The 21450-nt window shown below is 25.4% G+C and overlaps 2 protein-coding genes across 10 annotated transcripts in view; both read right to left on the minus strand.

Annotated features, from left to right (window-relative positions):
- The window catches only part of LOC122850136 (CUGBP Elav-like family member 4), a 368827-nt gene that overhangs the window by 268366 nt on the left and 79011 nt on the right, over nucleotides 1–21450 (minus strand). For 3 of the 9 annotated variants that reach the window (XM_044149184.1, XM_044149181.1, XM_044149194.1), the window contains one exon: nucleotides 715–840. The exons of the other annotated variants lie outside the window; for them this stretch is intronic. The gene's annotated coding sequence lies outside the window, so the exon portion shown is untranslated. Of the gene's footprint in view, nucleotides 1–714; nucleotides 841–21450 lie in introns of those variants that run through there. 9 annotated transcript variants of the gene reach the window in all.
- Nucleotides 3786–6051, minus strand: LOC122850140 (major royal jelly protein 2-like). Its single transcript, XM_044149210.1, has 3 exons — nucleotides 5488–6051; nucleotides 5018–5424; nucleotides 3786–4517 (listed from the first exon to the last, which is right to left on the minus strand). The coding sequence occupies exons 1-3, from the start codon at nucleotides 5836–5838 to the stop codon at nucleotides 4034–4036; spliced, it is 1242 nt and encodes a 413-aa protein (XP_044005145.1). The 5' UTR covers nucleotides 5839–6051; the 3' UTR covers nucleotides 3786–4033.

The raw sequence follows: 21450 nt of genomic DNA on the forward strand, positions 1-21450 counted from the left end.
GTAATGGAGGTACAAACACACAGAAACTGGCCACTAAACACCTAACAGCATCAACAGCCAACATCGAACACCGATAAACCAACGAAACTAAACCAACCACAAGTCACATTGTAACAAAACTCAGTGAACAGTGATATAATTAAATGCAAATAATATATATCAATATACATACACATTATTAAAATATTAAAAACAATTTATTTATTTATTTATTTAAAAAAAAAAATCAAATATATCAACAGATTTGCAAAAATGAAACTATCAAAATATTTGTAATCAATAAAATTCAACAACCCATTGCAAATTTTTTTTGTTTATTTTTAAAATTCAATAAATTAAGCTTTAAAATTTGCCAATTTATTTAATTAAAAAATAAGGAAAATTTTGTTAATTTATTTATTTAAAAATAAATAAAATTTGTTTATTTTTTTTTATTAAAAATAAATATAATTCATTTTTTTTTTTTCTTTTATTTTTTTACCTGTTGTATATTTGATATTAAAAATAATATAAAATTATTTTTAATAAATTTAATTAACAATTGATAAATTCATATTTTCAAATGAATGAATATATGAATGTTTAAATAAATAAATAAATAATAAATAAATAAGAGCAAATATATTTTGACAGGGAATTAAACACTTTAAAGAACACCGATTACGTATGTTTTGCTCGTTTTTTTTAGTATTTTTTTTTCCATTCATAACGTACCACATTAAGTACATCGAGAACATGGTAGATGAGTTCTTGTTACATTGTGTGTTGTGGTCGTGGCAAGAAGAAGAAGAGATGAAGGAGGTGTGCGGCGTCCCCGGCCAGCCGGTCGCCCGTCACACCCTGAAACAGAATAATATTGTCATACTTCCATCTAATTTAAAAATCACGTACAATCCAAAAAAAAAAAAAAAACATTTATTATTTTTAAAAAAAATATATCAATTACGAAAAATGAATATAAATTTTTTTTTATTAATTTTTAGCATTTTAAATATTTTATTAGTCAGAAAAGAATTTTTAATTAATTGTATCTTTGAAATTTATTTTGAAAAAAATAAATTTCATTTAAATTTATTCATAAAAAATATATTTAAAAAATAATTAAATGTAATTTATATTTAATAATACAATTATTTAAAAAATATATTTTAAACTTGAGTCAAGAAAATAATTTGATTAATGTCAAAATTACAAACTTCATTTCAAGTATAAAGTTGAATGTAATTATATTTTTAGCGATACAGTTAAGTAGTTGCCAGATAAATTATCTTTCTAAGAAACTGTTCAAAACTTCATTTGTAACAACTAGCGTTGTAATATCAAACTGAATACATTGGAAAGATTATTATCCTGAGCATAGTTAAAAGTATATATGTGTGCATGTAATGCGGTGATGTAGCTTTTGCCTGGAAAGGGTTTTCACTCTTGTTGTACATTTCAAAGTTCTCTTTGTACCCTATATATGCAAAATTTAAACATATTTATAATAAGAAAGTTGGACAGCCAAGCAAGCCTCAAAGTAGTTAGTTAAATCCATCTTTTTTTTCTCTTGAAATAAAATTTTAAAAATAAAAAATAAAAAAAATTCTACCTCTTATTTAGCGAAACAAAAAAATTTAAAATTTAAAGCATTCATTCTCCTCATTTTGCAAAAAGTAAATTAATTATTTTCATTAAAAAATATATTTTAAAAATTAAAAAAAAAATCAATTGAAAATTGCTAAATTAAATAAATTCAGATGAAAAAATAATTTAAATATTTATTTCAATGTTAAACTTGTTAATTTGATAAACATTGTTGACTGATATCAAGTTATGCATAATAGCAAACACATGTATAATGCTAAATGTTCGTTTAGAGGACCAATAACCATGCTGAGTGCATCAGCATTAGTTCTCCAGTATAAACAATGAGCATTCCAGTAAATAATCCAGTGACAAACACTGCTGACAAGGCAATGGTCACATGAAATTGCGTATTCTCTCTTCTGCTGGGACAGATGGTTAAAGTATGCCTAAAATAAAAGGGGGTGGAAATTAAGGGGGGGGGGGTTCAAATGTATAATATATAGAGAGTATGTGTGTCCAGAAGGCAAAAGGAGGGTCCATGTATAATACTCATGTGGTTAAAGCACATTGCTATGCTACAATGCTTATTGTGTGTGTTATATACATACAGTGTGCACTGTCAGCCAGTACATGCGTATGAATTATACAGTTGCTTTAATAAAGACGCCTACTGTACGCAATTTTGTATACACTAAATTTGACCATTTTTTTTTTTACTTGTTGTTTGTGTATTTTTTTGCTTGTTTGAAAAGACTTGTTAAAAAAAACAGTCACAGATATACTCAAAAAATAAAGCTCACAATATCAACGAATAATTTTATTTTTTTAAAAAATTTATTTTCTATTTTTTTAATGATAAATGGTGGATAATTATTTGTTTATAAATATAATATTTGTTTTAAATTTATATTATTATTACAATGTATTTTGTTGACATTATATTTTTTTTTTTTTTTTTTTGTGAATGTATTTTTTGTTTGTTTTTTTTTTTTTTTTATTAATTTATTGTGAAAATTCAGAATGTTTTTATGAAATTGTTTAAATATTTAAATGTATATGTCAATACTTATATATTTCCATATATATTTAAATATTTATTTAAATATTTAAGAGGAAAAAAAATTGTTTGTCAATTTTTTTATTTAATTTTTTTAATACAAAGCTTGGATAAATATGTTTTTTATCTTTGTGGTATTGTTGAAAATAATAATTTGTATATATTTTAATTCACAGCTAAAAACCCAGCTGGCAAGAAATTTTTTTTTCAAATATTTATAGTTTTGGTATGAGTGCCAAGACACTGATAGTTATTACATGCAACTGTTAGTAAAGTTAATGTAAATTTATTTCTAATTTTATTTTTTTTTTCATGTTAAAAATTCTCAAAGTTATTTCAAGGATATATCAAGAATATCAACTTTTTTTTTTTTATATATATTGATAATTAATTTTTTTCAATTGAAATTTTTTTATTTTCAATTTACGTCATTTGTCCATGAATTTTTTCATCACTTGCATCACACTTGCATTCAGTCAATAACGATAAATTAAATTGAATATAAATCACAAATAAACCTTGTAAAAGTAATATATAAAAAATAAAAAAAATTATATCGTTTGCCTGAATATTATTATGAAAATAAAAATAAAAAAACCCAGAAAAATATAAAAAATTATACAACGATTATATTTATCTTAAAAAAGCAAATGAAAAAAAATTTTTTCATATTAAAAATTCCAGTTTAAGCGAATATTTCATATCCAATTTCTTGTAAAAAATATTCATGGATGGTATTTCAAGAATGCTAAAGTAATATAAGAATACGTGAAATACTTTGGTCGAGTTAAGATAGCCACACAATTTTTATGTCTCATGATAAATTCTATCTATATAAAAATAATAATAAAAAAAATATATATGTCTAAAACATCATATGTGAAATAGAGGAAGGTAAAATATAAATAAATAAATAAAACTGTAGACCCTTAAGTTATTCCAGACTATACTTGTACAAGGTGAATGAACTTGGTATACATATATAGCATATAGGGCTTTCCAAAACATTCAGGCTCGAGGCGACAGGCCTGTCAACCACACAGACTCCATCGTTACATTTCAAAAAGCAACGATGAAATGGTTAACTAAATTGCTACATGACCCTGTCACTGTCAGCTATTTTATTTTCATTTTTCACTCACTTTTCCACCAAAAAAACCATTTTCTTTTATTCTAAATAATATCCATTTTTTTTTTTTTTTAAATAAAAACATTTTATTTAATGTAAAATATTTATTAAATCATTTATTTAATTATAATTAATTTACAATTTTTTTAACAACTAAATTTTCCAGGAATAAAAAAATATCCTGCGGTTAATATTTTTTAATTATAAAATTTATACATGTTATTTTTTTGTCTTGAAATATTCAAGTCGTGTAAATCATCAATAATAATTAATTAAATTTAAACTTGTCGCCAAGATGATGTATCTGGATACTGAGATTTTTCACATATTGGTTCACATTTGGTGCCTCTAATAATATCATCAACATGACCTTTTATAATTCTGAAGTTGATTTCATTTATTTTACGATTTTTATTAATTGTTTTTTGTAAACGATTTGTATTGAACCATAGCTCTTCATCACCTGCATGATTTTTAATAACTTTGATGCCACTTACATACTGAAGTGTTATTTCGTCAAATGCAAGTATTTCAATATTATCCCAAGTAAATGGTCTATCAATATTCCAGCATGCAATTGATGTTAATTCAGCTAATTGAAAAAATAATACACCTTTCTTAGACATTGCCTGAACACCAGCTTGACTTTGTCTCTTGACAATTGATTCAAACACAATTGGCTCTTGAAATTCACCAAATTTTAAACTATCAACACTTGAAAATTTTTGATAAAAACTTGCCAATGAATTGAAGTACAAATATCTATAAAAAATTTCAAAAAAATACAATCATGATAAATTCAATTCTTCTTTTATGATTTTATTATAATTTATTTTGATTGGTTATGTGGTATCATCAGAAAGTTGATGAAAAATAAAAAATAAACTGCGACACAAAAACGAGGAAATTAAAAAAAAATGAACGAGTTTATATACCCAATTCCAACTAGCCCCATTCAATACCAGTTATATAGACAAAAGAATAAAAAAAAAAATAAAAAAAAGTGGAAGGTTAATCACCATGAATTATCGATACGTTGAATAACCAGTTTCGTTGTCGATAGATGGCTTGGCTTTCGCCAGTTATATATAACGAAACAATCGAATTGAACGTGCTCGTACATACAGTCACATACCACAGGGGGATGTATGAATTTTTCATTGAATTGGAAAATTGATGTATGTGTATGTCATATATGAGATGAAAAAAAAAAAAAAAAAAAAAACAAATTAAAGAATTTAATTGAATTTATATATTTTTACCTGTTTTTAAAAAATCCTGGTGGTGACAATGACATACCAAGTGTACCATCAGTTAGATCAAACGTTTCACCAGCAATTGTCATATTTTCAGCTTCAATATTTGGACCAAATGCATTACCACGTGTATTATTAATTCTGAATGATCTATCTTGTTGTAAATTATAAATAACTAAACCATGTCCAGATACATCAGCAATATATAAATATGTATTTTCACATTTATCAACAATTTCAACAATTGGTGTTACCAATGATGATTCACCATACAATGTTTGATCAGATGGTACGATATATTGATGCATCAAACGATCAGTAAATAAATCAAATATCATAATTTTTGTTGGACATACAACTTTACCAGCAATTGTACCAGTATCAACAACCCAAAGTCTGTTGCATTCATCAATCTGTATTGTAAAATTATTAAATATTATTTTCAAGTAATTTTTTTTTTTTATTTAATCATTTACCGCAATTCTGTAGACAGATACAAGTTTACTGCAATCATTGGGTGTATGCCATGACCAGTGTGGATAGGGAGTAAGCAGTGGACCCCCAGGACCATCAAGATTACTAATTAATGATAGTGTTATTGGTGTACCCTCAAGCCACTGGGGTGTTGTTACAAAAACACGTCCACTAGTATCCTTGTCAACATCCTGGGTTATTGGATTTAAAGGTATGTAATTTTTTTTAGTTAATGGCACATTTGGCCAGACCCAATCTAAATATTTCCATTGATAATGGACACCAAGACCAGCACAGTCAACCAAACTTACAATACCTATCACTAGTATTAATGAACTTGTTATTAACTTCATTTTATATTATTTTCAGCTAATTGGATTTTATTTTTTTGATCTATTGAAACTACTCGACACTTGGGTACACCTTCACTTGTCTACGCTCGTTGGTACACTGTGATGTCGTAAGTGAAAATTGTTGATAAACTGGTACATGCAAGTGTGGGAAATATTTCCACCACCATTAATCAGCAGCTACTATTTTTTTTTTTTTTTTTTTTTTTGCCTTCACTATATATTTATTTTACGTCAATATGTGAATATATATTTATTTTGATTTTAATAAATAAATAATTTTTTTATTAACTTCGCACAACGCATACAATAATTTAATTAGCTTAATTTTTGTTGATAATAAACAAATCATTTATAAAGATTTTGATAAAAATTTTTCTTTTTTTCTGTTTGTTGTTACAGTTGATTGCAAAATATTATATATATTTTTTATTTTTTTTATTATTTATTGAATAATACGCTTTAAATATTTAATAAAATTTAAAATTTCAATTTATTGATGCACGAGTTTTTAAATAATTATTTATTTCAAGGATTTTTTCTCGTTTTAATATCAAGGACAATATATATAATATGATAATTATATTTATCTGATAGATTTTATATTTTTAATTTAAAAATAAATTAAAAAAAAAAAACAAATTAATATTTAATTAAATTATAACAATTATTTTAACGCCAATTAAATGACTAAATCACCGTTTGATTTGACAAGTTTAATGAGTTAAATTGAGACCGGAAATTAAGCTCAACACTCCGACAATTTCAAACAATAATCAATCAATTCAATAGACAAAAATAATACAATCAACTATTTATTAAAAATAATAATTATACCTATAAATAATAGCTGATAAATATTATCATAATATTTTCTTAAATAATGATAATGATGCTGAAATATTATCAGCATATTTGGAACAATAATAAATTGTGGTTGGCCTATTTCACTTGGCTACCCGATGGGTGTGTGTGTTTATAATGAAACTGCAAATTGACAGTATTGGCTGTAAACATGTGTCAACACTGTTGAGTGTATCTAAAGACCATTCTCTCATTGACTTGATACGCTCGACTTAACCAACAACTGGTTTAAATAAACACATTTCAAAAACACCTACTATTATTAAATAAATAAAATAAAAAAAAACAACAACATCAACTCTTCTGAAAAATAGATAATTTCCGGTTCACGTACCTCATAATAACAATGATTTTCAATAAAAAAAAAAACAAATCATAAAATAAATTTATAGAGCCTTGAAAAAATTGATGAATATCAAGTCGTGAGAATTTTTTTATTTTATTTATTTATCATGTTTACTCGTATACAGTAGCAAATATGCTAATGAAAAATAAAAAATTATGATTTAAATAATTAGAAAAATAATAAAACATGAATAATTTGTTTATATATTTTTTTTTATGAATTTAAATGGCACGTGCAGGTGGTCAAATTATTATGGCAAAAAAAATATAATTTTATTTTAAATTGGGATATCATACGTGTGCAGTGAGTAAAAGGCGGAACTCGTAAGTAGTTCTTTGGCACGACGAAATTGTTATTTCCCACAGTTATTACAACGAGCACGCAACGACACCATAAATAGTAAAATTTTATTTAATTTTTTACTCAAGTTATTTTTATTGTTATTTTGTAGAAATAAAAAAAATTTATATTATTTATTAAAAGTGATGAAAAATTAGTTAGTTTTTATTTATTTATTTTTGCAACTTTATATGGAATTAAATTATATTCAAAATTCACATGATTATTTTAATTGGAATACCATTATTTTTTTTTTTTTTATATTGCATAATTTTAATTTGCATGAAAAAATTTTTTAAATAAATAAAATAACGGACATTAAATAATCTTATCTGTATTTGTTCGTGAATCTAAATGTCACGCTTCGCTGAAATTATATAAAAATTAACTTGGATTTTATTTGATCTACGCATGACGTGGGTTTTTTTTTTTTTTGAATAATGAGAAGAATAATAATGATGAAAATTGGGTATCTAAATTAATTTTTAAATATTATTTCCGACATTGGTTATTGAAATTCGAAATGTTATGAAAAAGTGAAAACGTTTAAATTAAATTCATTGCAATTTGTTTTTTTTTTTGCACATATTTAATTTGCAATCCAGTTTTTACTAATCAAATATATGGAACATTTTTTTTTTTTTTTATTTATTTTCTCGTTATTGCATTATGTGTAATATTTTATTGAAATAATTACGATATGAATTTATGACACATGATTGAAAGTAACGAAAGAGAAAATATAAATTTTTTTTTTATCTATGAAAAAGAAAATTAATTGATATGATGATTTTTGCCTGAGGCTTGTGGAAAGTATTAACAAAAAATAATACAAATAAAGTTGATAAAAAAAAAAACAATTCAATCATATTTTTGTTAATTAAAAAAAAAACATTATTGAAATTTATATTTCAATTTTGAAATGAATTCAATTTTTTTAATAAAAAACTGTTTTAAAGTATTTTTTAAACAAATTTGTTTAGCAGATATTTTTTCTTTTAAAATTGTTTAAATAAAAAAAAAAAATTGCAAAATATATTTCTCGCAATGAAACATTATTTTTCACTTTAAATGTTTAGATTTTTTTCGAGTTTATAAACACCGATCAAACAAGATGAATTGAATCGAACTTTTGAATGACTTTTTTCCCCGAAAAAAAAATTATAAAAACAATCAAAAAAATAAAAATAAAAAGATATTGAAAAATAAAAAATTTAAGAAAATAAAAAACGTAGTTTTTTAAGAATTTTTATAAAAAAAAAAAAAAAATAAAAAAAAAGAAATAGTTGTGCCTCTTCTACAGTGAAAACAGTTCTTTTCTTAAACTGAGTTTGGTAAAGCCCTCGTATAAGTTTTGAAACGTACGAAAAGGGTGATTGCGATGAAGACCATAGAAAAAAGGGGGTTTAAAAGATTTATATATATATATATTTTCAAGAAAATGTGGCATCTTAGGGTAGTAGTTGTAAGAGTGCAAGGGCAAAGGCGCCGTAAAAGTTGGTGAAGTCGATTTTGCAGTTGAAGTTGGTAATGCGATTTGTGCTGGAATAAATAGTTCGAGACTTTCTCAACCCCCTTTTTTTTTTTTTTTTTTTTTTTATTTTACTCCTGTCGATTCACCCCCGTATATATTCCATCTCCCTCACATTTATATATAAATTTTTTTCATACATTTTTTGACTGCCATTCATTTTCTTTTGCTTGATTTTTTTTTTTTTTTACATCAGCCTCCATCTATCGGCTATCCAACTTGAATTTTGTGTCGCAAACACGTCTACCTTTGGACGTCTACGTACTGAACGTGACATCGTTATTCGAAAAATATTTTTTCTACTTTTCTTATATGTCATTTTTATTCTCGCTGTTTTTCATTTTACGAGCACTATTTTAACTTGGTTTTTCTATTTTTTATTTTACACAATTTTTTTTGTGAAGAAAAGCTCAATGGTTAGAGCTTGCAATTGGCCATAACGAGTCATTTTATCCATCTGGATTACAATGCATGAATTATAAATAAATATAAAAAAATACAAATACATATAGTTTAAAATTTTTTTCTTCTTTAAAGTAATGGTTAGATGTTGTACTTTTTTTATTTGATAAATCTTGAAAAATAAAAGGTACATCTTCAAGATTCATTCAAGGAAAAAAAATAAAATATCAAAAATAGATATAGATATTCATTTTACATTTGGTTAGGATAATGGAAAAAAATCGGAGAACAAGACGTTGTGAATTCGTGACTTGGAAAATGATTTGCTTCCGTTTTTTCAATTTGAATTTCAGTACACCTGGGATATGAGATGCTCAATGCCTTTGAGTCTCCAATAATGCTCCAATACATTCGATACGCTTACTATATATTCACTACAGATCTTTTCAATTTATTCTTTTCTATATTCGAAAAAATAAAAAATATCCGTACACCATATATGAAGTTACGAAAAATAAATAAATAGAAAAAAATTATATGTATCTGCATGGAAAATGATATGCATAAATTATATTTTCAAATATTTTAAATTAAAATGAAAATTATATTTCAATTTGTAACTTGTATGAATTTTTAATTATCATATTTTTTTACTGATAAATATTTTATCTATAATACTGTGAAAAAAAAAAGTTAATTTTTTATTTCTTCAAGTACAGTTTGATAGTTAGATAAATTGAATTCACGTGTACCATTTAGGTAATTGGGTGGTTTGCTTATTGCACCTGCTAATGTAAAAATAATGAAAAAAAAAAAAAAAAAAAAAATTAATCCATTGGTATGAGCAATAATAAGCTAAAGGTTTTTTTTTCTTATTTATTTTTTTTTTTTGTTACCACAAAGTGATAAACAACCAATGTACATTTTTATCCAAAGCACAGTGTTTTTTTTTTTTTTTTCAGCACCTCGGTACGAACACACGTTCGACCAACATCCAGCTTTTTTTTTTTAATGCTAGAATGTAATCTAGAAGATGAAAACTTACGCTAATTAAACTGTTAATAGCAACCACGTGTGTTCGTAATGAGTACGAGTGGTTACTTAATCCCCGAGAAAATGAAACATTTACCATGTAGTGTATTTGTTCATATTTGTGTTTAGTATTTTATATGTATTTATATACGTAAAAACAAGTACTTGTAATTCAAGAAAATTTGTTACAATTTACAATAAACATTTGTTATATTTTACAAATGATATAAAATTCTCTTATAATAATTATTATTATTAATTTTTAAAACTTTCAAATAATAATTTTAAATACCAGCCAAAAACAAATTATATTTTTTTTAAATATATTAATATTTATTTTCCGCTTTTTTATATTTACAAAATATTATTTAAAATAGTTATATGATTTAAAAAACTAAAATAGTTCCATCTGTGCAATTTAAAAAAAAATTCTCGATAGGGGGCGGGTGGGGCGCAAAAACAGCTGATTACCTGTTTTCATGTGTTAATAAGGACCAATCACAGGCCGCCAAAAACAACGTCACATGTTGAACCTACAGATGACCACGATGACCACAGCAAAAACCTTCAGTTAGCAGTGGACCATCGTACAGTTAACATCAGTTTGCGAATTTATTAAAAAATATAAATACTATTTACCGTAGTTTGTATATTTATACTCAATATAAATTTATAAACTATATTATTATTAACAATAATATAAATATAAATATTTATTATAACATTAAATAATTCTAAACAAAGTATCATCATGTCACAACCAGATGTAAGTAAACCTTTCAACAATCGTCGCCATTTTGAATAAATATTTATTAAATACGGAAAGCTTTATATATAAATTTGAAAAAAACACTGTCTAATATTTTTTTTGTTTATTTTTATTTGTTACAGATGGAAATTGAAAGTCCAGAAAGTCGTCGTGCAACAAGATTGTTGATGAAACGCACAAAAAAATTCAACTGGGGTCGTGTTAGGTCATCAAAGGACAATGTCAAGGAGGAAAATCAAAAACCAAAATTAGAAATTAGGAAGCTTAATGCAAATAGTTTATCAATTAAAAAATCGAAAATATCAGATTCATTTGTAAAAATGGCAAACTTTGTTTTTTTGTTCCAGCAAATTAATATAGAAGAAAAAGAAAATAGAATTCCCAAATTGCCTGAGGTTATCATTCAGTGTGAACACTGTCATACACATTTTTTAAATCCAAAATTATACAAAATGCATCTTGAAGAAAGTCACAATACCATCGTCGCAGATAATCCAAGTAATTTAAATTTATAAATAATTTTTTAAAATCACAAAAGGTATCCAAATTTTAATTATATATTGACTATTAAATAATTTATTTAATTTTTATCTAAAGCTATTATTTAATATTATGTAATTTTTTTTTTTAAATAATATTTTTTTTTGACAATATATTTAAAACAACAAACAAAAAATTCTGTGTTGGCGTATAATTTATTTTTTTTTTCCACAAATTATATTTAAGTTTTTAAATTAATTAATTGATTATTAATTTTTATTATTCAGTAAAATCAGTAGCTCATAATTATAAAAGCTCGGAGAAGCTAAGACACCTATTTTTTTTTGACGTTCGAAATTAATTTCATAGATACAATTAAATAGATTAAATAATTTATTTATTTTTTAAGCTGATAGAAATCTATTAATTTAATTTTTTTTCATTAATATTTATTTATGCTAATTGAAATATTCATCTGCAATTTTTCTTTTTTATATTTTTTTGCGAAAAATTGCAGATGAAAATATTAGTCAGCTGAGATTGGTGCAAGAATACATCACCTTGGGATTTCATTTGACTTTTTTATTATTTTTTTTTTATATAAAACAAAAAAAACAAGTGCATCTTGAAGGTTAGAAACACAGGTGAATATAGCTTTATGGTTGAGTGACAGCTGGTTAACAAGAACTCGAAAAAATCTCGCCGTACGGATCAAGAGTGATTTATCACAGTGGTAAAGCACGGTACATTTGGCCCTCAGGACATTTTTTTTTTCTTTTTATACTCGGTATCTATATATATTTTTTTTACTGCTACATTTTCTTTTTTTTCTACCGTAAAACGCGCATTGTATCTCTCCCGATAGCTTAACCCCCCTTTCGTAAAACTTTTCTTTCGTCTTTGACCCATGAACATGCGCTATAAATCGATCTTGTACTGGTGAAAAATTTTTCAACTGTAAAAATAGGATAAAATAATTTTCACCTTAACAGAGATAAATTGACATCTTTTTTTTTATACTTATATTTTTTTATAACTCCAAAGTGGATAGACCGAAAAAAAAAATACTGACAAGTATTTATTTAAAATACAAAAATAAATTAAAATTATATTTAGTTTATATAATTAAATTAGGCATACGTTTTTTTGTCATTACACTTGTGTAAATACAGACATGTTGATAATGACTTTACGTAAATTAAAACGAGTGACATAATAACATTGGTCGTGCAGAAAAATATTGATAATATATAGTCCAAATGAACAAGGACAAATATTTTTATCATTAAATAATCTCAACTTTGTAATTAATTGAAATTACGTATTAAAATATAATTAATTCATTAAAAAAAAAAATATATATGAAATTATATTTGTAATTTCAAATCAAACAAGATAAAGGTATTTTTGTTTTTCCATTTCTTCTTAAACACACTAAAAAACCAATTAACAGATAGACTAAAAAAAAAAAAATAAATAAAATAAAAAAAAAAAAAACAAAAGCAATTTAATTGTAAAATAAATATCTAATCGTGGTTAACTTGCCAGATCGAGTACGACAGTAATGTTTTATCTTAGCGTGACACAAAACGTGACTCGAGTACGATCGAATTTTCCCACTTATTTGAAGCTCTCGAGTGTACAACGATGGGAATGGTTTACAGCCGATCAACTCGACGGTATAATCATCAATTTAAAGTTCGTTACGAAGAGTCGATCGATTGCCAAAGGGATGCGAAAAGTTGCTCGAGGGTATAGAATTGGATAAGAAATAAAAAATAAAAAAAAAGGTGAAGAAATAAAAAGAACTGGTTTACTATAAAGACTGTGCATTGAAAAAAAAAAAAAAAAATGAAAAATGAAAATGCTTTTTAAAAGAGGTTACCCAGGAAGGAAGACAGAAAAGACGCAATGGAAATAGCCAAGTGCTTTTGGGGGAAAATTTTTTAAGAAAAGTTTAGGGGTATAAGAAGGGAAAAGACAGAAAAAAATAAAATGAAATGAAAAAATGAAAAGCAGAGGAGAAAAAAGCGGTTGGCCTGATTGCTAGGCGGATCGCAACGGTGATTCGAAGTAATCTACCGATTCTTGTTATCCTCTCCTCTCCCCTGTTGGGTGGACGAGTAATAACCCTTCATGAGGGTCGTTTTTCGCGGTGTAGCTTTTCTCGTTTAAATACCATATCGATTATTCACTACTATATTCACACAAACCCAATTTATACATAGATAATTTTTTCCCTCTTTTAACGACACAAATGTTTGACTTATTCTTCGATCAATCACAAAGTTTTTTTTACAATTTTATATATGAATCAACAATGGTAAAGATAATCATAGCTTTTATTTTTATTTGACATTAAAAAATTATTCATTATGTTTTAATTATAAAATAAAATGTATTTTTATTTAATTTAAATGAATGAATAAAGTTGATTTTATGAATTTTAAAAATTTAAATATAATTTATATATTTTTTTTATAAACATGCAATTTATATTTATTTTAAATCCAACTAAAATACAGGTTTATTTTATCTTTATTATGATTTAATATACATTTTTTTTTTCACTTGTTTGACTTTTTAATATTTATGCTAGATTTTTAAATTTATTATTAATCGTTAAATTTTTGTACACGATATTACGATCGAAATATTTAATCATGCAATCTACATTTGTTTATTTTTTTTTTTCGACGCCATTGCAGATCATCTACAGCTTTTGTTTTGATGAGAATAGGGGTTGTAATCTCTCCAAACGAAATTACATCTGACGTGGAATATAGACCGTCAAAAATTGAGATATAAAAAAGTATTATTTAAATTTTCACACCAGTGTTTTTTTTTTTTAAATTTAGCGATCTTTCATCGTGATATTTTTCTACCATCCTCACAACACAAATAATGTGCCAAACTTTTTTTTGTATTTGTTATGACTCTATTATTTATTCCACTTTTGTATATACCCCTAGTTTTTTGTTTTTACATTTTTTTTCTTTTATTTTTTATTCCGTGTTGTTCCCAAATAAAAATAAAAAAAAAAAAAACTCAAAGACTTGAAATTCATCCGAAGCAATGTCACATGCAGTATACTCTGTTATTCCACGATGCATAAATTTACCTGGCATTGTTTCAAGCCGATTAAGTCCGAGCCTGTGCGCGTCGACCAAAGGGCTACGTTGAAAAAGCGAGGAAAGCCAGTAGAAAACGAAAAAATAAAAAACAACGCTTTGAAATAATAATAAAAAAAATTCATACAAAAGAAAATATAAATAAAAAAAAAAAAAATAAACAATGAACAAGAAAGGTAAAATACACTAACCCACCCCTAGCAAGTTGTGAAAAGTTGGGAATAGACCGATAAACAAGAGGTCCCCTATTCATGGATTTTCTCGTTTGTATCACGAAGGGTATAAAGAAAAATATAAAGACAAAAAAAAAAAATCGAAATAAAAATATAACCCTACAATCGAGATAAAATGAAGAGAAGAAAAATAGAAAAGTCAAAGTTGGGGTAGTATTTGAAGAAATAAAATAACACTGTAAGATTGTATCTTTGAACAAAACAATCAATCTCCCCTTAATGAACTCTTAATTATTTTGAAGACATGTTGTAGGGTAAAGAGGAGGATAAAAACTGTCTCATATAACTGCTAAATAAAATACGTTCATTCTACTGTACATTGTTGAAAAAAAAAAAAGCATGGTAAATAAATTCTTAGGGCTCAGTATACTTTCGCCAAAAGATGTAGAAAAAAAAAGTAAAGACAGTAAATATAAAATAAAATAAGAAGAAAAATACTTGGCTACTATACAGAAAATACAAAGCAACAGTAAGAAATGAATGGATTTATTTCATCAGCCAATAAAATTATTTTTTGATTATATATTTTAAAAACAATTTAAAGTTTTCTTATTATCTTGAATTTAATTATTACTGTAAAATAAAAAAGTTTAATTTTATATTTTAAAGCTCAATGTGATAATGCAATATAATGATTTCAATTATAAAAAAAGTAAATATATATAAAACTTTGAAACTCATTATTCACACAAGTTCATTAAAACTTAAAATCATATTATAAATAATTTGTGTATACACATATTGCTGATATCTAGTTTGTGAAAATGAAAAGCAAAAAAAATAACCACATTGGTAATTCTCTAGTGGATTTCTGAAAACACGTTTTGCTCTGTTCTTCTCTTCAAAAGTATATACAGACAAACATATCTTATCATGAAACTACTGTAACTGTTGTACACACTGAATATTCTACTGTTAAAATGAGACATTCACTAGAAACATGAGCTTTATTTCGACAAAACATTGTTCACAAAAAAAAAAAAATAATAATAAAAAAACAGTAATATCTTCTTGTATAGCTAGTGGGGAAAAAAAAATTACATACATTTTAAACAATAGATTTATTTCAACTGATAACAGATTTAAATTATCATACCTTGAATAATAATCAAAATAGCAAATGTGGTTTTACTTGTGAGAGATTAAAAAATTATAAAATAAACATTTTGTGTAGAAAATAAATTAAATAAGTGCGAAAAAAATCTATTGCAAATTGTATTTAATTATTTTAAAAATAAATTTAATAAATTTTAATTTACACAAGTGTATTTCAGGTTTAAAAATAAATTCACTACAATTAAAATTATTTTTAAATCAATTAAAAATTTATTGTAATTATTTGGCTGTTTAAGTCACTTTAAAAATTTTTTTTAAATTAATTTTTTTTTTTCATTGACAGGAATGTTACATGTCACTGTCAAAAATCAATAATAATAATTGTTGAAAATTTATCAAACGATATTACTTTGAAAAACAATTCTCACCACGAAAAGAGAATTATTAATCTTGTTTCTTCAAAGGATGACCTTCAGTGTGGTGGAGGAGTATTTCCAAAGTGAATAGTTCAAAAAAAAAAAAAAAAAAAAAAAGTATGAGGCTGATAAAGAATGAGAAAAAAAAATCGATTGAAAATTAGTTAGTTCAATTCAAGCTTCATAAAAAAAGAAAAAAAAATGGCTTTCAGACTTTGATGAGAAAATGAAATTTCCTTTTTATCTTTTCGATCTTTTTTTTTTCTTTTTTTTTTACATACAAATACCTTTTGTTCATTTTATTTTAATTTATTATTATTGGATTTATTTTATTTTTTTTTTTTTTCATGATGATTTTACTTTGTAACTGAAAATTTATTCAATTATTTTTTCAATAAAATAGTTTATCCAAACTTTTTAATTTCATTAATTTTAAAATAGTTGAATTTTATTGTAAAAAATTATCATTTTAAATGAAAATTCATTGAAATAATAAAAGATGGTCTTTTGTTAACAATTGACAGTTTTTTAAAAATAGTTGAAAGACATTATTGTCATTGTTTTAGCTACAAATGTTGTCGTGTTAGTTGTCTTGTCACATACACATGTGTTCTCATTTTACTAAAGTTACTATTGTTACAAATACATGGTGTTCATTGTTCTCTGTATTTCTATTTTTAAGAAATAAGAACGAGCAATGATGCTTTTCACTTTTATGGCAATGCAATCTTCAGCACAAAATACCAACTCAATACTGGTCATTGTGTTGAAGCACTCAAAATAACAATGTTATTTCCTATTACTTTTTTTAAAAATAAATAAAATTTATATCCTCCAAACTAGAGGGAAAAAAAATATATATAAATACATTTCTAAAAAATAATTATCTATTTTTTCTTCTAATAAAGAAAATAATAATTATCCAAGGATTCATTTATAAATACTCTAATCAAAATCACGTTTTATATATCTTTGATTTTTTTTTTTTAAATTATTTCTATTAATAAATGATAAAATCTTTAATTTATTTTTAATAACTGGGAGTTGAAATATATAACTCAATAATGTGGATACGAGTGAGTTGAAATATCTAGTTCTACTTGTTCAAATGTACTGCAAGCATACACGAGGATGAAGCTGATTGACTAAATGTCACTCAAGACCAGTATTAAGATAATTTTGTTATCAACTGTCAGTTAATACTGAACGTTCTAATTTTTTTTCCATGTCAATTCTAAAAAAAAAAAATCAAAATAAACAAGCTGTTTTTGATGTACAAGTGTCTGACAACTGAACATCAAAATAATAAATAAAAAAATAATTAAATACAAAAGATCATTTAAAAAAAAAAAAAACAAAACTTAAAATTTTATTTAAAATATAAATTATATTAAAATTTAAATATTAATGTGAAGAATAATTTTTTTATTTAAAAAAAATATATATATAAATTAAACAATAAAGAAATTGACTTGTCTATTGGAGAATAAATTCTATTGACTCATAAAATTCATGAGTGGTCAATTGTCATAAACAACAATGAACACTTGCTTGAATGATGTAAATTTAATTTGATATATAATAATGATTATTATTATTGTGTCATACAAAAGAGAGAGATGATAAAACCATGTGCTTTTATCTAAAGATATCAAACATGCTACAGTGTATCCGAGAGTGGACTAACTTAATTAGAAGAACACTCACAGTGGGAATAGGATATCCTTGGTCATGAACCCTCAACAACTAACCCTCGGCTTTTCCTTGTATTTGGCACATGGGAAATTCTCTATATATCTTTAATACCTGTAACATTTGGCTTCTCTTCTTGCTTCAATTAGACCCTTACCAGATGCTTTTATATCTACGTGAATAGATACAAACATAGACCGATACTATTCACCTTGTTTTACCATTCTGACATTTACACATGTATACACAATTAAAATATAAATTAACTCATTTCAAAAATTTATAATCAAAATCTTCTACTTTTTTATTTTAAAAAGTAAAATTAGCAAATTTAATTGAAAATCAACAAATAACTAATTTACATGGTTGACTTGAAGTTGATAAAAAGAAAAAGTCATGATAAATAAACTAATTGAATTTTCGTTTGTCTATAGGTAAAAAAAAAAAAAGACAAGAGAGACTTTGTCTTGAGTAAACTCATCCCCTTTTCATATTCCAACTGGTCTTTGCCTCTAGCGGCCCTGGCAAGGCGCCTTGGTTGGCGTTGAATTATTATTCCGCTTTGTAGGTACATCCGCGAATATTAATATCCCAAACTCTTGACTTAATTGCACAGAATGGATTTTAGAGATGAAGATATATATATAAGAGAGAAGAAATATTTTCTTCAGGGGGTTTAAACAAGGTGGTGGTAGTAGTAGTAGTAGTGATGATGATGGTGGTGGTGGTGATGTGCCACACGGCCAAGTGCATGATAAAATAGTTGAAGGGTTGGCGAAAAGCCGCCAGAACAGCTAGTAACCAAGAAGAACAAAAAAAAAATAAGAAGAATAAGGGCTTGAGTTTTCTTTTGTAAACTATATACTCTTCTTTTGGTGTAAGCAGCCAACAATGTGGCTTTCAGCCTGTGCCAAAGATTCATAACTTGCTCATAATGTGAATCCATACTGAGACTTCTAAAAGAATTGAACATAAAAAAAAAATACTAAAATATATCTTGTCAATATTTTCGCAACTTTTTTTTCCTCAATTTATTTTTATTATTTTTTCTTTTTCTAGGATTCTGTTGACAAGATTTTAGCAAGATATGGCCTTCGAAGAAGAAAAAAAAATAACAAGGATGAACAAACGATCGACAGATTTTATTTATATATATATTTAATGATGATTAAAGTTTCTACGACTTTTAGATGGACATGGACCATTTTATCGACTTAATTGTGAAACATTTCAGCGTGACAAAGACGTAATCTTGAATGTCGAAAAAAAAAAAGAGCAAAATATTCTTGTGCACTTTGGCCTATTGGGACGTTGATGTACCAGTAAGGGAATGAGAAAGCAAGAGTTAAAATATATAACTATAGTCGAATGAAAAAGATTAAAAAAAATAAAAAAAAAGAGAACTTTTGTGCCTCGGGTTGAAGTAAAATGCGACGAAGTAGAGAAAATATAAAAATAAAATGGAGCGTCTAATGAACTTGAGGAAAAAGTTGGAGTTTCATGGCAGAAGGCTCATGGAAGAAAAGAACCAGTCTTTGAGCTTAATGAATACTGTCCAGCGTGAATAATGAACGTCGACATTTTGTATGTTTTTTTTTTTTTCATTGTATTCAGAGAAATACACCAAATCAAATTGAAAAAGTATTTTAAATAAGTAAAAAGCTAGAAGAGGAAAGCAAAATTGGTAAATAGTTTTTTTATTTTAAAAATATAATTACAATAATGTTTGGTAAATATTTTTGTCTGTTATTAATGTCTATATTATTATTTTTATTTGATGAAAACTGTAAAAATCCCTGATGCAAATATAGATAAGATATTTCACGACAGTACACATAAAGAATGAGTGAGCTTGATTATGCAAAATAATAAAAAAAAAAAATAAAAAATTTGCCTGTGTAATTTGGACGTTGGCTAGACGGTTGGTGAGCTTTATTGCGAATTTATGCAATGTTTAGTCGCATGACCAATTAGAAGCTCTGTCGGTGTGCATGTAAAATATAACGAGAATCGTTGTCGTATGTCCATCCTTGCCTAAAAAGCTACTTCCTCTCATCTAGGTTATTTCCTGGAAAAATTATGCATAACTACAGTAAAAAAAGCTTTATGGTTATTTTATTTTTTTTTATTTTTATATTATTTTTTTTTTTTAAGTCTTGCATGTGCTAAAATCTCTGACGAAAAATATATAATATCACTACAGGATTTTTTTTTTCTACCATAATAAATTTTTTTCATTTTAATAATTTAATAAATTGTAACATTATTTATTATTTTGATATTTAAATTTTTTTTTAAATAATAAATTCAAGATAATTAGATTTTAAAAAATATTAATAAAAATATTAAATTTATAATAAAAAGAATTTTTATTTTGGTGAAAATATAAATAAAGATTTAAGGGTGAACAAAAAAAAAAAGCTCCTCTACAGATCCAATTGACAAGTAGCGAAAGAAATAAAAAAAAAAGCTTTTTACAGATAAAAGGGCAAAGTATTTTTTTCTTTTTTTATTTTATTCGATATGTGTAGGCTGTCAAGTTTGAAGGTATTGAATAGAGTCTCGTGATTGACAGACGTCTAAGGGAAAAGCACAAGGACGAAAAAAAGATAAAAAGTAAAAAAAAAAAAAAAAAAGAAAGGTCATAATGTTCAGTGGTCTGGTTTAACATTTGCAAAAAAGCTAAAGAATATGTCTCTAATTACAGCAAAACATCGCAGTCTTTTTTTGAAATTTCAAATGAAAAAGAGATAAATGACAGACAGTCATCATGATGATTTAAAAAAAAAGAGCCACTTGAATGTCTCTTTTGTTGTGGATAAATAGTCTCCATGTGACAGAGTAACCATCAAGCACGCACTGACAACACGTTAATTATGCTTAATGAAAAATATAAATAAAAAAAAAAAATTTAACGTTAAAGATAAAAAAAAAACAAAAAAAATATTGTTTTAATAAAATAGACGATCACTAACAGCGCACAAGCCACTTGACGACCTTCGCCCAAAGGCAACAAAACTTGAGTTCTTTTACCATCAACCCTCGTTCAACTTTGGTAGATACACTCTTTTCTCTTCACTTCGTCTGACCCTATGATGTTGCTTTTCACTTGGTTTTTCCCTTGACGCTACTATGCTTATACTATTGCCCATTCTATTTTTTTTTTGGAGCAGTAGACACTAGAGACCTTTGCTGTGCATCACCTCAAACATTTTCCAACCCCCCTTTTCCCTACCTCTCTCTGTCTCTCTTTGCAACACTACTGAAATTCAGTCTGACCATGTCAATACCTTTTCTACTTGCTTCGTTTTATTTTATTTTCTG

Source organism: Aphidius gifuensis, linkage group LG2 (genome assembly GCF_014905175.1).
Source record: "Aphidius gifuensis isolate YNYX2018 linkage group LG2, ASM1490517v1, whole genome shotgun sequence".
NCBI lineage: Eukaryota > Metazoa > Arthropoda > Insecta > Hymenoptera > Braconidae > Aphidius > Aphidius gifuensis.